This window comes from Anomalospiza imberbis, chromosome 3, assembly GCF_031753505.1.
Source record: "Anomalospiza imberbis isolate Cuckoo-Finch-1a 21T00152 chromosome 3, ASM3175350v1, whole genome shotgun sequence".
Classification (NCBI taxonomy): Eukaryota; Metazoa; Chordata; class Aves; order Passeriformes; family Viduidae; genus Anomalospiza; species Anomalospiza imberbis.
This window is the reverse complement of record NC_089683.1, coordinates 106,060,072-106,075,354: the sequence shown is the minus strand read 5'-3', so window position 1 is coordinate 106,075,354 and position 15,283 is coordinate 106,060,072. Positions and strand designations below refer to the sequence as shown.

The 15,283-nt window shown below is 40.7% G+C and overlaps 1 protein-coding gene across 1 annotated transcript; it reads right to left on the bottom strand.

The window, feature by feature from the left end:
- Positions 1–325: 325 nt before the first annotated feature.
- BTBD3 (BTB domain containing 3) lies at positions 326–10,628 on the bottom strand. The gene is made up of 4 exons (XM_068186301.1): positions 9,808–10,628; positions 9,161–9,251; positions 8,545–8,663; positions 326–4,637 (listed from the first exon to the last, which is right to left on the bottom strand). The coding sequence occupies exons 1-4, from the start codon at positions 10,122–10,124 to the stop codon at positions 3,605–3,607; spliced, it is 1,560 nt and encodes a 519-aa protein (XP_068042402.1). The 5' UTR covers positions 10,125–10,628; the 3' UTR covers positions 326–3,604.
- Positions 10,629–15,283: the final 4,655 nt, after the last annotated feature.

The following is a 15,283-nucleotide window of genomic DNA, read 5'->3' as shown; positions in this document are numbered from 1 at the left end:
TCTCCACATGCTTAATAATATTAATAGAACATGAAAATATTAATGCTGGTAGACAAGGTCTTTCATAACGTACATAAATGAATTCATTCACTCTAGCTCATTAGCTTAATCATCAACCTTTTTACAATGTAACTGTTTGTTTAATATTTTCATTGTTCTTCTTTGATTTTCCTGACTTTTGCTTCTTTGGGGATCAAAAGATCTCTGAATGCATAAGCTCAACAAATATCCTTGCACTACTGTACAACAATAGGAATTGTTAAAAGAGATAACTAAGTAAGGACTTTCACAGATCATGCTTCAAAGATACTACAGGAAACAACCATTTAAGAATAATTTTTATTTTTATGTTTAACATGATTATACACATTCATGAGTCCAACAAGATCTGCACTGTGACATTAAAGATACAGTACAATAACATTCAACATGAGGTACTTAATATATTTATATATATCTGTTCCTTTATAAATAATGCTGTAAGCCTGCTAAGATCAAACACTGCTTCAGCACAAATGGGTGCTGGGACCTGAAGTGAGCCAAGTTTATCACAAAAAAAAAAAAAAAAAAAAACAAAACCCAAAATAGTTCAGTGCAATAAGTGTGTAGAAATTAAAGAGTTTACTTAAATACTATTTTAGATATGCAGAAAGTATATTACATCATACTCTCTTATCACAGATTCCTCTCACCAGCAAATCAAAGATACAAGTAGCAAAGACAGCCAGGAACAGTTTCGACAGAATCTGCAAGGTGATTTCTATCGACATTACGTTTATATTCCAGGCTGATATGGCTGATGCTTGCAAGATGTAAATCAATGTATTCAAGCTTGGGTGCTTCTGCTAAACCAACCAAATCCACATTCAGACACCTACTGAAGTGCCCTGATGTCCCAAGGTGAGTGGCACAGGCCACTTTCTTACATCCCAGTACTTGTTAGCATCACAAAGTGCTCAGAAGCAAGTTATGCTGTGAGCATCAAAAGGTGTTTTGGGTGCCTTTGTTTAATCACCCACACTTGAAACCTTTCCCTGCACCAGCTCCCAAAACCCAGAATGGATTCAGAGGAATTAAGCTAGAGGTTGCTTTCATCCTACTTCGTCAAAAAGACAAAAGAATCAAATTAGAACAATAATTAAATAACAGCTCATTTTCTACATATTACAGCTACAGAGTATTCTGATCTCTGAACTTCTCTTCCAGCCAGCAAATGTAGCAGATATGTCACCTTTATTTGCAGATAAGTCAAAACAAACAATAAATTCAAGTGAGAACCCAAGACTAGGTAAACCAATGCAGTACTCTCTGACTTGTTCCACCAGCTGTGGCACATTTTTTTTACCAAACAAATTGGAATGCAGCTCCCTACCACAACCTGTCAATCTGCTTATCATTCTGAGTAATTACATCTGCATCAGCCACTTGTTGTACAAAAATTAAATCAGCTGATTAGCATCATTCTCTGCTTTGAAATGTATCTAAATAAATGGAACTGCTGCTCAGATGTTGGCTAAAGTAGATGACCGTTACCTCATCACAATCTCAGATTGCTTTCTACGATCTCTTCAGCAATCCTTTCTCCACTCCATGCCATTTACACTCTTGTCTATTTTCAGTTGTAGATCTAAATATAAGTAACTGCAGGTTTTTATAAATCTCTCCCTGGGAGTTTTCCACAGAGCATTCTGTTTAGATTTCACAAACAGTCTGGATTATGTACATCTGTTACAAAAACCAAAACATTTTTCTATGTATTTTGAGGGTATTTACATTTCAGAAAGAGAGCTGCTTACACACATGTATGTATGTATGTATACAAAACATTAAACGCTAAGATGGATGAAAGGCATAAATCCTGTGGAGTACTTTTTTACCTGGCTCTCTTTTTATTACCTAGAGAGAAGATCTGGGCTTTGACTACACTCCACTTTTCCTTACTGCAGATGGTATTTTGGACACTACAAAGATGTATTTTGGCACTTTCTGATGGCCGGGGGCCAGGATTCCAACCATCAAACAACACTTAGAGTAACAGTATTGAACTGGTAAAATAATATGAGAAAAACATTTTTATTACAGAACTGACAAGTGAATTTAAGGTTATGCTACATTAATGTGTTGATATACCACAACATTAATCTTCAGCAGGTCTAAAGAATCATTTGGTCCTCTCATTTTGTTAAAAGGTACACAACAAACAGAATCCATTTCAGAGGTGAGGCAAGATGCTTTACAATGGCCAGTGTAGCCTTTGAGGAACAACTGTCCCAGTGCAGTGATGAAGGATTTTCTCATGTTTCAATAATACCTGTAGTTCTTATTTATACTGGTTTCCTCCCCTCATACAAGGAGTATCCCTCATACTTTTGCAAAAATGATACTGACACATAACTTCCTGGGGGAAAAAACTCAGGCAAGGAAAAGGTTCTGGACCACATAATCCTCTGATTGATGTGTAGCCATAAGCAATTGCAAGAGCTCCAACAATAACCCATTCGCAGAGACTTCCTCCCTCTCACTGCTATTGGATGGTATACACTAAGTGTAATATGACCACAGTTGGGAATCTTCTGTCTTTGTCTAAATTTCAACTGGTAATAAAAAGAAAAAAAATCTCGTCTTAGAGAAAAAAATCCAAGTCAAGATTGATACATTCTTTTGTTCCTCTAAAATCTGCCTCTACCATGTTTAGGAAGAAGAAAAAACCCAAACAAAACAAACAAAAAATTATCCTGCATCACATGATTGATATAAATTCCCATTTATTTAGCAAGGGTTCAAATAAATGCCATTTAAAGAGCAGATCAACTCCAATGTAGCAAAACCTGGGTCATGGGAGTAGAGTTTCAAGAGCTGCATACACAATTTGAACACGTGCAAGTACTTCCTTGCCTTCAAGGTGGGATTCCTAGAAAATGAACTCCAAGGGTAACTTGCCAAGCCCACATCCCTTTCTCACTGTGAGCACGTCCATGCACTGGGGATAAGGCCAGTATGCCATGGAGCTTCCTGAAAGATGCTTCCTTCTTCCCATCTTCCCCTGGAGCCATGCCAAACAGCTGGCTACAGGAGAATCTCACAGGATGAAGGTTTTAACTTGTGCTTTTTCTGCTTATAACTGAAGGACTTCTTCCAGCCCCCATGGTCAAAAGCAGCTTGGTTTACTGGAATCTCTGAAGTCTGCAGAGCAGACAGCAGAGAGAGCTATAAAACAAGACTCTTCATTTTCTATCCCTACCTCCCCAATACAAGCAGAAAGCAGAAAATGGAGAAAGAAAAAACAGATCAATGAAGACACTGTTTAGTGAGATACAAGATCTGGTGATTCACCAGTGCATCAAAGAAAGGGTCAGCATCACCAGCAAACAGGCACCCCTCTTACAAAGCCTTTAAAACTGACTTGTTTCTAAGAGCTTCCAATTTAAATATTACACTTAATCACCAATGATGCTACAGGTATAGCAAACCAGGAACTTGCCCACAGCATTCAGTTACATATTCCCTGTACTGATCACATATCTACAGATAAAAGCTAAGAATCAGTAGGCCTGAACCAGACAGGTTCTTCATAGCAAAATGCCTTGTATCCACACACTCCCATTCAAGCGTAAAATATGAGTTCGGGAATTTGTCCTCCCTGTACCCCTGTGCCATTTGTGCTGTCCGAGGAACACTGAAACTGAACAGTCACCTTCCCACACTGAACTTCTGTCATTCCTTCTTGTCCAAAATAGCTGAGTTCATTACCATCCAGAATCACACTTGCTGTGTAAAAGGTGTCAGGCTCAATCTGCACTGGATACTCAAACCACACAGGAAAAGTGTTACTAGAACCATCTGAGAAGTATTTACTTAAGTTCTGGCCCAGGATAACTCCTTGTCGCTTCAGTTCAATCTTAGCACTGTACTCTGCCGACCCACAGCTGGAGCCGTAGAGCCCAAAGCCAGCAATAAACACTCTCTTATCAACAGCAAACTGGATGCTATCACAGCGGCCCCGGTAGCGCCACTGGTTGCTGCGATAAGCGCAGGACTGGAAGCGGTGGCAGCGCTGAGGGACGAGGCCTTTGCGGGGCTTGCTGACAAACTGCAGCTCCGGCTTTTTGGCAGCCGTGTACCAGAGGAAGATGTCGTTGGTTTCGTTGAGAGTCAGGATCCCGGACTGAGCAGCACCGTTGGCAAAGTCGTCGAGGGCCATGGTAGGGATGCGGATCAGGTAGAGAGCCTTGCCCAGCACCTTGCGCTTGTTCTCTATGGTGGCCGTCAGCTCTTGTCGCTGGCACTCCACTTCAGCCCAGTTCAGAGCTGCCTCAAAAACAACAATTTCTTTGGCATTCAGAGTCTCCCTTCGGAGAATGCTTTCAAGTGTCTGAAAATCAATGTCACAGAAGCCCTCAGACTTCAAAGCAAGCTCAGCTTGGGCATCAATCACTTCCCAGCAGCGCTGGGTCAGGTCAGGTTCCTCGAATAAGCAGCTCTGGGAGAGCAGCACACAGGCATTCTTTGCACTCAGACTTGTCTCGAGAAAGTTAACACAGGCACGGGCCAGGTGAGGGACAATGTACTTCTTGGCAGCATAAAGAGTGGCCAGGACAGTGTCTGCGGCCAAATCGATCTCATCACAATAGATGTACCTGAAATAAAGCACACAGGTGTAATGCTGCTGCTTAATGCAACACCAGTTTGTCAACAACAAACACATACAAAATCATAAAAAAAGAATATTTAAATGACTCCACAGTAAGATCAAGCAGTGCTTTGGGGAGTATTGATTAGGCCCAGAAAGAAAGCACCAAAAAAATTCAGCACTTATGTTAAGACCATGGAAGAGAACAGGTTTAAATCTAAAGTGAACCAAACTTTCCATTTGGAGTGCATGCTATGAGACAATTGTTTAAAAACTGTGGCCCCTGCAGCTCTGTGCTCCTTCCGTACAGGTCTTCGCTCCCAGGCAGGAGCTCCTGCAGGGCTGCCTCATCGGCTACCACAGGAGCCTGGAACATGTGTTATCAAGAGTCCTTGGACTGCATGTCCCCTGATGGTGAACTGTGGTTTACTGAGCTGTATGGACAAACACAGGAGCAAGTTTGCAGAAAGTAGCTAGGTAATCTAAGAAGAGAAATGCTATTCAAGTATATCAGGTGCTATCCATTTCTGTAACTACTGGATTGGGTTCTTTTCAGAGGTGGCTTTTTTGTTTGATTTTTTCAAAGGGTTACGAAACATATCGGAAATGGAAGATTTTCAGGATTTTAATGCTTACAACATCCTAACTCAACAAGCACAGCATTTTCACTCAGTCTCACTGCATAAGGATGAAAAAACCTTTATTGCTATGGCAGTGTGGTGGAAGAGATGAAGGTGAAATTCTATTTGTGTGACTAAACTGCTGGGATTCATTGCTCAGAGAAATGAAGCATTGTACAGTTTGTTCTTTTCAATATCTCATACTTCAGGGCTCCATTTGCAGCTGGTGAATGCAATGTGCTAAAATCATGCCAAATGCAATTTCACTCTTCACAGGGATAAGCAAGACTTGATGGTTATGGCTGATAAAATTGTCTTCCTCTAGAAAAGCTTAAGTTGTATGCAACCCTGTACTAATTAAAATTTTCTAGTTAGCAGCCTTCCCTACACAATGAGTTTTCTGCAGAACAGATGTGCCTATAAAGAGGAATTAGTGCCTACACTGATCTGATTATAGTTGTAAATAACTATTTGTATTTTTGCAGCTGTAAGATAGTATCCTCCATGCTGCACTTGGAAAACATGCACAGAGGAGATACTGCTCCAGCAATATAAAATCTAACAGGTTACAGAGAAAAAAGAAAACTTACATAGAGCCAAGCTTATTTTTAGTGTTTACTACTTGGTTTTAGCCTATTTGTGAAATCAAAGAACCCATCTGTATATCAATGGTTACAGGCTCAGCTCCTTTACTGCCCCAAAAAAATTCCATTTTCAATTAATTTGTTTTTATGATTCTCCTCATTGCTCTTCTACTCTTTCTTCCCTTCTATTATTTCTCTTTGCCTGCTAGTACAACAGAGAATGATGACATCTGTTTTAAATTTAAATAGTTCAAGAGTTGCTATTTTAATATTCCTGAAAATAAAGAACTAATATAACTGATGTACAGCAGACACAGCACAGATCAACTATCAGCAATATTCCACACCTCTTACTCTGTCAATGCACCTCAGCTCTGGTTTGCAATTACTGATATTTCGGTTTCACCCTGTTCTCAAACACAGGATTCTGTCAGTCCGCAGGGTTTGATGGTTTAGTAACACATTCAGCCTGGGATGAGATGAGATCACAGTTCTAACTTGAACAGTCAAGACTGAGATAAGATATAATACATTAATGCACCAATTCAGTTTGGCAGCTAGACTATACATTTAACCCTGTTTGTAAAACTGTAGAGAACACTCAAAGCAGTTTTACTGGGAGAATAACTAATGTCTACCCGTGATAGGATTTCCTATATTACACCTGGCAATAGCTTGTTTGTTGTCAGAATGCCCACTGTGTAATAAAACACAAAAAATATTTATGCTATCAGAATTCATTGGCCCAGGGGTAAACAAACCAAACTTCTTGAGCAAAGATGTCAAAACCAAAAAACCCAAGCAAAATATATTTTCTGACAAAGTTTATGATGCAGAAAGAAGCCTGTGAAGGAGAGGCTGCTTTGGCACAGCTAAAGTCTTTCTCTCTGTAGCAACATAGCCTTGCCATCCATGGCTCACAGCAGCTGCAGGAAACTCTCAGGGACGGTTTCCCAGAGTGAGAGGAGTGAAGAGGACAGTGGCTCCCCCTTAGCTCCACATGCAGTGGATCCTGTGATTAGGGGACGCTGCACTGCTGAGCAACATCCCTGTGCCTTCCCTGCACCACCATGGCCGCACCATCCCGGTGTTGCAGACACTGGGGCACTCTGCAGCCTCAGACACACTGCATCAGGGAAGGCAGCACTGGCAAGGTTACCTCAACAGCCACACAGACCACAAACTTTTTCTCTTCTTTACGGTTTTTTCAATAAAAACTGAGAAGGTGAAGAATCCCATGGTTCTGGCCATGCTCTCATAGATAGTTTCCTAAATTGTCATGGGCTAAATAATATGCCAAGACCTAGATGTCAGTGTTAATACTCTTTTCTAGGCTTGCTTGCTTTCTGCACACATTTCTTAATGATAAATTCTGAAAGCATTCAGTTTTTATACAGCACATCATGTTTAGCCACAGTGAAATAGATTTGCTGTTCAAAAAGAAAGAGGGGCTGGAAGAACCCAAGTATCTTGTATTTGTGATTTGTAAAATTCAGCATGAAAGTAAAGTGTAAGTCTGAGCTCTGCCACAAAATCAAAAAGGCCCAAAGCAAAGATCCATAACACATCTCCCCACCTAATGTCACATCTTAACTTTATATTCCATGTCTACAGAACATCTGTGGAGCTCTTCTGGCAATTACCAATATTTGCACAGAACATTCCTGATGTTGATGATAACCTCTAAGAACTCTATATGCAACTTTGAATGTTCATCTATGATGCCAGTGAAATGTTAAAAATGAAAAAGATACTCTTCTGTAATCACAAGTTAATCAAAACAATCTATGAAAAACAATAGATTACTAGCTAGTGATTATATCATTACTTGCAAGAAAGCCTGCAGCATATTAAAGGGATCACTATCAGATACTGATGTATTTTTTCTACAGGAAAGCAACAGCATTTATTTAAGCTGAACGAAAAAAACCAAAACTCAAAGCCATATCATTTCTGTGATAGGGCATTTCTCCTCAACAATCAGAGTTTATAGATACATTTAAGAACAATTCAGCAGGGAAGCTGCTGCACTATGCCCATTTAGGAAAGGAGAGCATTTCTTATGCAGTTTGCAAGAAGAAAAATAATGATCATGTAAATTGACTTGTTTTCCTTGTTAGATAAAACCCCCTATTCATGTAAACAGCCTTTTTATCACTTTTCAAACACATCAATATGACACATAAGGAAAAAATTATTTTTTAGAGGCTATACTGAATAACTTAGGGTCATTTTTCTAAGACAAGACCTGTGTACTGCAGGTTTATAAATGAGCTGTAATGATGTCAATCTACAAAACTATCAGTTTACTGGGTCTGAGGGGGCTTTATACATGCATTTTTAACTTTCCTCTATGCTTGCAAAGTTGAAGAGTTGGTTTGGGGTTTTTTGTTACAGCTGACAAATCTTTTTAGTAACTCCATTCCTTTGTGTAACATATAGTGACAAATCAGATCAATAGGCATTACAGTACACAATGCACCCAAAGATCCCCTGTCAAAGTCATTATTTACAACTGCCTACATTAGTCTAATATGTGTGTGCCTGGAAGTACGGGGGAGAGCAAAATTAGGGGAAAGGTTAAAACACAAAAAGAGGAATATTTCAAGCGACTCCTTTCTTTCTGTTTATATGCAACTTCAGCTATGACATTGGCAGCGTATGTATACATCAGAAAGGAACACGTATCCAGCAGATGAATGATGCTTACTTCAGCATGGCAAGAAAAGCAGCAGGCTCAACATCTGGTATACGGATTTCATCTTTGTCCTCGGCAAGCTCTCCATAAAACATTGCATGGAATACAGAGCTCCCAACAGCCAGGACATACTGTTGAGAAAGGGAAATCTTATTTCATGCTTTGAACTGAAAACACTGCCAACACAAACAATGTGGGAGAGCCACTCTGAGCATACTGGGCTGCACTGACAGGCTCTACAGACACGCTTCAATAAGAAATGAAGTCCAAGTGAAGAACAAGTTACACGTTTTCCTTGTATTTTACTCTCCTGGGCACAGATGCATTAGCTACTGGAAAACGCTCACCTCCCCACAGAAGTTAATTATTTCTAGGAAATCTCAAGAGCAGTATTAATCAACAGCACAAAGCAGTATTCCTAACTTTACTGCCTTAGCCCAACAAATGTGCTGTTCAACCAAAAACACAAAGAAAAGCCAGGGAGAGATTATCCCACTGCATGTGGCCTTTCCAAACACAGACTGCTGCCTGTCCCAGAAAAGCTGAGCCTCCCACGCTCTGTCCTGCTGTAACTGTGGGAGCTCTCTCTGGTCTCCCCACCCAAGCCGATCATGCAGCTGTTGCTTACTTTGTGTCCTGGCAGCCGCTGGGTCCCACCTGGTGGCCCGACCACAAAATGAACATCTGCCATCAAGTCATTGTTGAACATCACTGCATTTCTACAAACAGAGGTAGCATGTTAATTTGTGGCATCCAGGAACTCTCTCTGCATGTCTCAGACCCAAGAAATTTGATTTTTTAACAACTTCAAGTTGCTTGTTAGCAAAAAGAAGCAGGTCACACTTTGCTTCCAGCTACTTTACACATCATTGCACAAATATACCAGAGAAAATACTAAGGAGGTAAAAGTGTTTCTGATGTGTGCAGGTCAAATAAAATAAACCCCCAAACTTCTGAGAGCTTCCAAAGAAGTGGAAATCAAAGTCCAGAGCATTTATCACTGAAAATCCCCACTGAGGTCTAAAAGGAAATCTTTATGTGTATGCTGCAGCTTTCAGCAACATTTTTATTAACTCAGATGCTTTGGCTGGAAAAGAGATATTAAAATATTTTTCCATTACCAAAATTCTTATTTCACACACACACATACAGGGACAAAAAAGCCCAAACAAATAAAATATAACCATGTTTTCTTCAGCAAATAAATGCATTTGGGACATTTTACTACTTTTCACCTCTCCATTCAAACACCAAAAAAAAATGCCCTGAACTTACCTCTCTCTGATGGTTGGATAAAGTCCTTGCCAATTAGGTGCAGGAATAGTGTTGTTGTTATTGAGATTTTGCTGATGGTACTGCTGGACAGCAGTTGTATTAGTATTAGCTGGTTTCTTTCGGGGAAAAATATCAGCAGCCATCTTCTTCTTCTTTTTGGTCTTCAAGGTAATGATTTCATAGCAAACTGGAGGCAATTTGCTGTTGCTACTGCTACTTCCTTTCTTAGAGCTCTTCTTAGACCTGCTCTTGACCGTCTCTGGAAGCATCAAGAAGAAGGTGAGACATTTCATGTTCTTTCCTTTCTCATCTACCATCAGTATATCTGTGTGTAAAGACTGACAGCCTAACTAGCTAGGAACATTTAGGAATGTATGTGGAAGCTGTAACACCGAAAGCAGCAGAGCTGAGAGTCTGCTTCTTTTCCAGCAAGACAAGGTGACCTTTCCAGCACCCAGAGCAGGAAACTGAGTTTAAGTTTGATCCAGTACTTGAACCGTTAAATACATCCCCATCATTCCTGCCAGCTTTCTTTCGTTCCAGCTTTCCCCGTCAGGAATGGCCTGGCAGCGCTACAGCCCGGGCAGAGGGCAGGAGGAGCGCACGGTGGCAGTGCCAGGCTGCCGGCGAGCCCAAGTTGTGCGGGAAGGGCTGGGAGCGGAGCAGGACTGGCAGCCGTGCGGCCGGAGCTGGCAGCGCGGAGCCAATGGCTGCAGCCACCGAGCGCGATTGGGCTCGCACACAGTGACACCTATTGTAGCCTGCGCCGCTCCCACGTTAAAGCCACAGCAGCGCTCCCGCAGCTCCCACGCAGCCGGCGGCAAGGATGGAACCAATGGCACAGGCGGCTGCGTAAGTGCACGGCTGGCCGGGAGTGCGTGTTTCTGTGTGTGTGCGTGCTGTGTGTGTGAGCTCTCCTCGGTGCCGCTGCCGTTTTCACAGGCGAAGCAGTAAGAAGTTGAAATCAGGTAGAAAGATCTGAGTCTATTGCCGTGGGAGCTATTTCCACGGGCATTCGATATTAGCACAGCTTCCTTTGCCTCTAGCATTCCCACAAATCCCTCCTGTAAGAGCTGTTCAGCGAGTGTGAGACAGATACCAGAACCGAATTAAAGCAGTCAAGCAGCAGCACAGGCAGCGATGCAGCCAAACAATCCCTTTCAGCGCAGCTTCTACTCCAGTGTAACATGAACAGGGATGAGGTCACAGCTTCAGCTTTAACTCCTTCTGTTTCCAGATAACATAACAGCCTTTGACAGGGGTCCCAAATCACTAAGCAGTGCTAATTAAGCCAGCTTACACCAGACATGGCTGCACCATACCAGAAGAAAACTTCTAGATGTGTAATCAGATTGAAGCAAACCAGAGTGAATATTTTTAATCAGTATTTTAAAGCATTAAATGAAAGGGTCTGAATGATTTTGAGAGTCTCAGGCAAAAATCACTCCTTGAGATGCAAACAGTCCGATTTTATTCACAAATACTTTCTGAAATAAACAGGATATAAGCTATGCCAACCAAACCATTTAAATAGGAAATAAGTCTATTTGTTAGCCATTAGTTTACTCAGAACTTAAATTTATATCAGATTTCTTTAATAGCAGGTCAAGTGTATAGGAAAAACCACCAAGTAAGCATAGCCATTTAAAACAAAAGCAGGGAAATAAAAAATACTTGGTATGAAGTATCAACATATCATACCTTAAAATACTCAACACCTTAAAATACTGGGGAGCAGATAGTGAAAATATGATTTCATAATTACTTTCAGGTTTAAAGAAAAAACCCTCTGCTTTCAAAGCTAATTTAGTTACATTTTGCCTTAATTAGTTTTGCTGGACAAGAGTACAGCAGGGAAATTAAAGTGATAAAAGGTTGGTGAAGAAATCTTGCTGAAGCCCCTGACAAATCTGCCACTGACTCAAACAGAAATATTCCTCAGGCTATTCATTCAATCTCCATCCCAACTGCTTGAATCACAGCTGTGGCTGTGCAACACACTCTCAGAATGTCTTTAACCTGAGAATATGCTGGTATTTCAAAGATTACCAGGTCTCCTTGGGAGATGCTCCACACCACGCACTCACTGCACACCCCAGCCATCTGGAGGCTTAGCAGCAGTGGTTGGGGATGATGCCATTCCCAGACACATCTGTCCTCTCTGTCTGAAGGCACTGCTCATGGAAGGGGGAAACCGAGGGAGACGTGTCCATGTCTCAGCTGCTACATTTCACAATCCAACATCTTAGTGAAAAATCTCCTTGACTGCTGCTTTAAAGGAAGATGGTGGGTTATGCGTGAAAGGCAGAGACACGTTCCTAAATACATTGAGGGGAGGTTATGTAACTTACAAAGAAATTATTTCTAGCAACCTTTTCTTTCTCCTCCACACACTTTCTTTTTTATCTGCAATAGACTGATTAGAAAGGGAAACTAAAAACCTAAACCATATTGAACTGCAGAGAGGGAAAAGAAGGGGTAAAGGAGAAGAAACTCATCCCACAGATGGGATCTTCTAACTGCTCACAGATGAGTTTATAAAAGGAACACAGCAGGTATTCCCAGCACAGAATTTGAGTTTGTTGAGTTTGTGTAAGTTTTTTTTTCCTCTCCTTATGTAAATTTCCAGCCCTCCCAATTACAACAATAACCCTTTTGCCACTGCACAGGAAAACATTTCAAAAGGAAGAAATCTTTAAAAAACCTCTTAAAGACACAGAAAACCATAGACTCCAGAAAATCTGGTTCTCAGCACTGCAGTTGGCAGAAGGCAAAAGACAGCAGTGTTTGGGAGATTTGATTGTCATTCCACAAATCCATTTTATAGACTCCCAAAGTATATATAAATCAAGGTCTTGGCATATTTCTTCAAACCAATGACCAGGACAAATCCAAAGATTTTACACACACACACCACATAAGGTCACTGGGAGGCTACAGGAGATAAAGAGAATGAGGGACAGACTGACCAGTTAACTCCATGTGGGAAAGAAAGACTGTGAACGTGAATCCACAGAAATCCACCAACCTTTGAGTTCTGGAGAATACCACACAAGCACAGCGCTTTGTGCTTTCTGGGAAAGGAAAGGAGAGAGAAGCTGCAGCTGAAGCATGTTCTGCCTGAACTCAGAAGTCAGACAGAACCCATTAGACAAGAAGTATCTGCACAACAGGATAAAAAAAATCAAGCCCAGTAAATAAAAAGCCATCTTTGCCTGCTCTTAAGCCACCCAACAAAGGCCAGTCTACTCTAACTAGAAAATAGCACAGATTCCAGAACAAAATCTAAATAGATTTAGATTTTCATGAATTCCTATGAAAAACTACAAACCTCTTACAGGTTCATACCACCTTCCACTGCACTTTTTTTCCTGAGTAGTAAGTTACGATCACCTCAGGAACTAAGTATCATAAACTACTCATTAGATGGATGTGAAACAGGAAAAACAACCCCCAAAGAATTAGTGCTATTCTCTGTAGGTACAGAGTCTGTGGTAATTGGGAGTGGGACTGTGGCTGAACCTCATCCCCAGTGGGTACAGCTGTGAAAAGCAAGTGAACAGCATTGCCAGCAATGAGCCATGGAGTGCCCAGGTGCACTGAGCAACCACCAAAGGGAACAGAGGGCACACAGGTGCAGTGCATGAACACGAGGGGTACAAAAGGTTGGGCTAAAGAGCAAAAAGGGCAGATACTTACAGCTTTCTGCTGTGATAGGATGTTACTCTGTATGGGCAGATGCCTGAAGCCTTCTGCTGTGGTATGGTGTTACTCTGTATGGGTTGAAGCCTTCTGATACTATATGGTGATACTCTGTGTATTGTGGCCGTCTGGACTGCTGCATGTGCTGCGGCATATGCTGCGACAATTCTCACTATTCTTTCTATTTTGGCAGCAGCTTTCATTTCCTTTCATACAACGGTGTTTTGTTGTTTTACTATACAAATACTGATAATGAATTTAGAAATCAATACACTGGCAGTCAGTAAAAACAACCCATGAACTACTGCCTGGTGAAAGACCAGGCAAAATTGCCAGTTTAGATCAGTCTGTCTCCAATAAGAGGACCAAGGAAGGTCACCTTCTCTGACCCATAGATCTACCTGTTTCTGAAATCTTATTACAACGTGTTTCTAATCTTCTTCAGCAAGTCTCACTTTTCTTCATTAATTATATATTAAAAGAACTAAACTTGCTATACACAACCGAGAAAAAGGGAAATACAGTTCTTCAAAGGCACAATTATTTTTATTTTACAAGCAAAGTAGTCATATGAGAAATATTTCAAGTTAAAGTATATAGGAAATTCCATCTTAAATCTTTATGCTGGCCTAATGCATGTTCAAAATGCCAGAAGAATTAAGCAAAAGACTGTATTCCCAGTCTGAGATACTACACATCAAGTTACATGCCCCTTCCAAAACATTAGGAGCAGGTTACAAGCCCTTGGAAATCAGTTCCTGACTAAACATTGTGAACTGAAGCAGCAATTTTGCTGTTCAAACCCAAGTGTGTGCAACACACCTGCCATCCCAGCTTATTTATCCTTTAAGAACATAATATACCTGTGTGGCACAGGAGTCACAGTACAGCCCAGCTCTCGGCACAACTTTTAATTGCATGTTACTACTATAATTACACCTTTCTAAAGGTAACTTCCAATAAGGAAATCAGTTTAATTTCCAGACCTGATGGGAGTGTTCTTCCTTATATTTCATCAATTTCTCCTGCTGCAATAGCAGGGATACCAAAGAGTTTCTATCTTTTTTCTCCTTCTAATAAGCTGAGTTTTTGTACATCTCTCATTTACAGGCCTGTTCCTCATGTAGTAACATGAGCTACACAATTCTATAAAAAACAAGCTTTCATTAAAATTCACAATTGTTTATTATAACCACATCATGGATAAAGGAAAGAATTCTTAGTAAGCAATGAGGGAATGCATACATTTATTTTTCTGTAGAATTGCCAAATTCTACAGAAGTCAAACTTCTAACTTCTTTGGCAGTTACTACGCCTATGCAGTATTAGCATTGTTTAAATCCTGAATTTCCCCCTATGAGGAAACAAATTTCAGATGACACATCTTGACTAACCAAAATAAATACACAATGTTACTCTTCAACAAATCTACCTGTCTGTCCACTGCTAGCTTTCATTGAATTTAAGTTAACTTCAAGCACTCATTTTAAAATGGAATATACATGTTCAAAAAGTAACTAAACCAACAGAAAACCTCAATAAACCAAACCCACACGGCTGTGGTGCTTCTTCTGTTTGCCTCTCTATGAATTATTTAGTCACTTGGAAGAGTCATTCCCAATCACTATTCCAGCCCTTCTGTTTGTAAATACAAATTTGGAAAGGGCACTGATAGCCCTTACCCTTCATTTCCTCAAGTAAAAAAATGCATTGCAGTGGACAAAAACTTCCAATCTCTCTCCTAAGTTTCTTATTGGCAGCACTGGAAGAAACC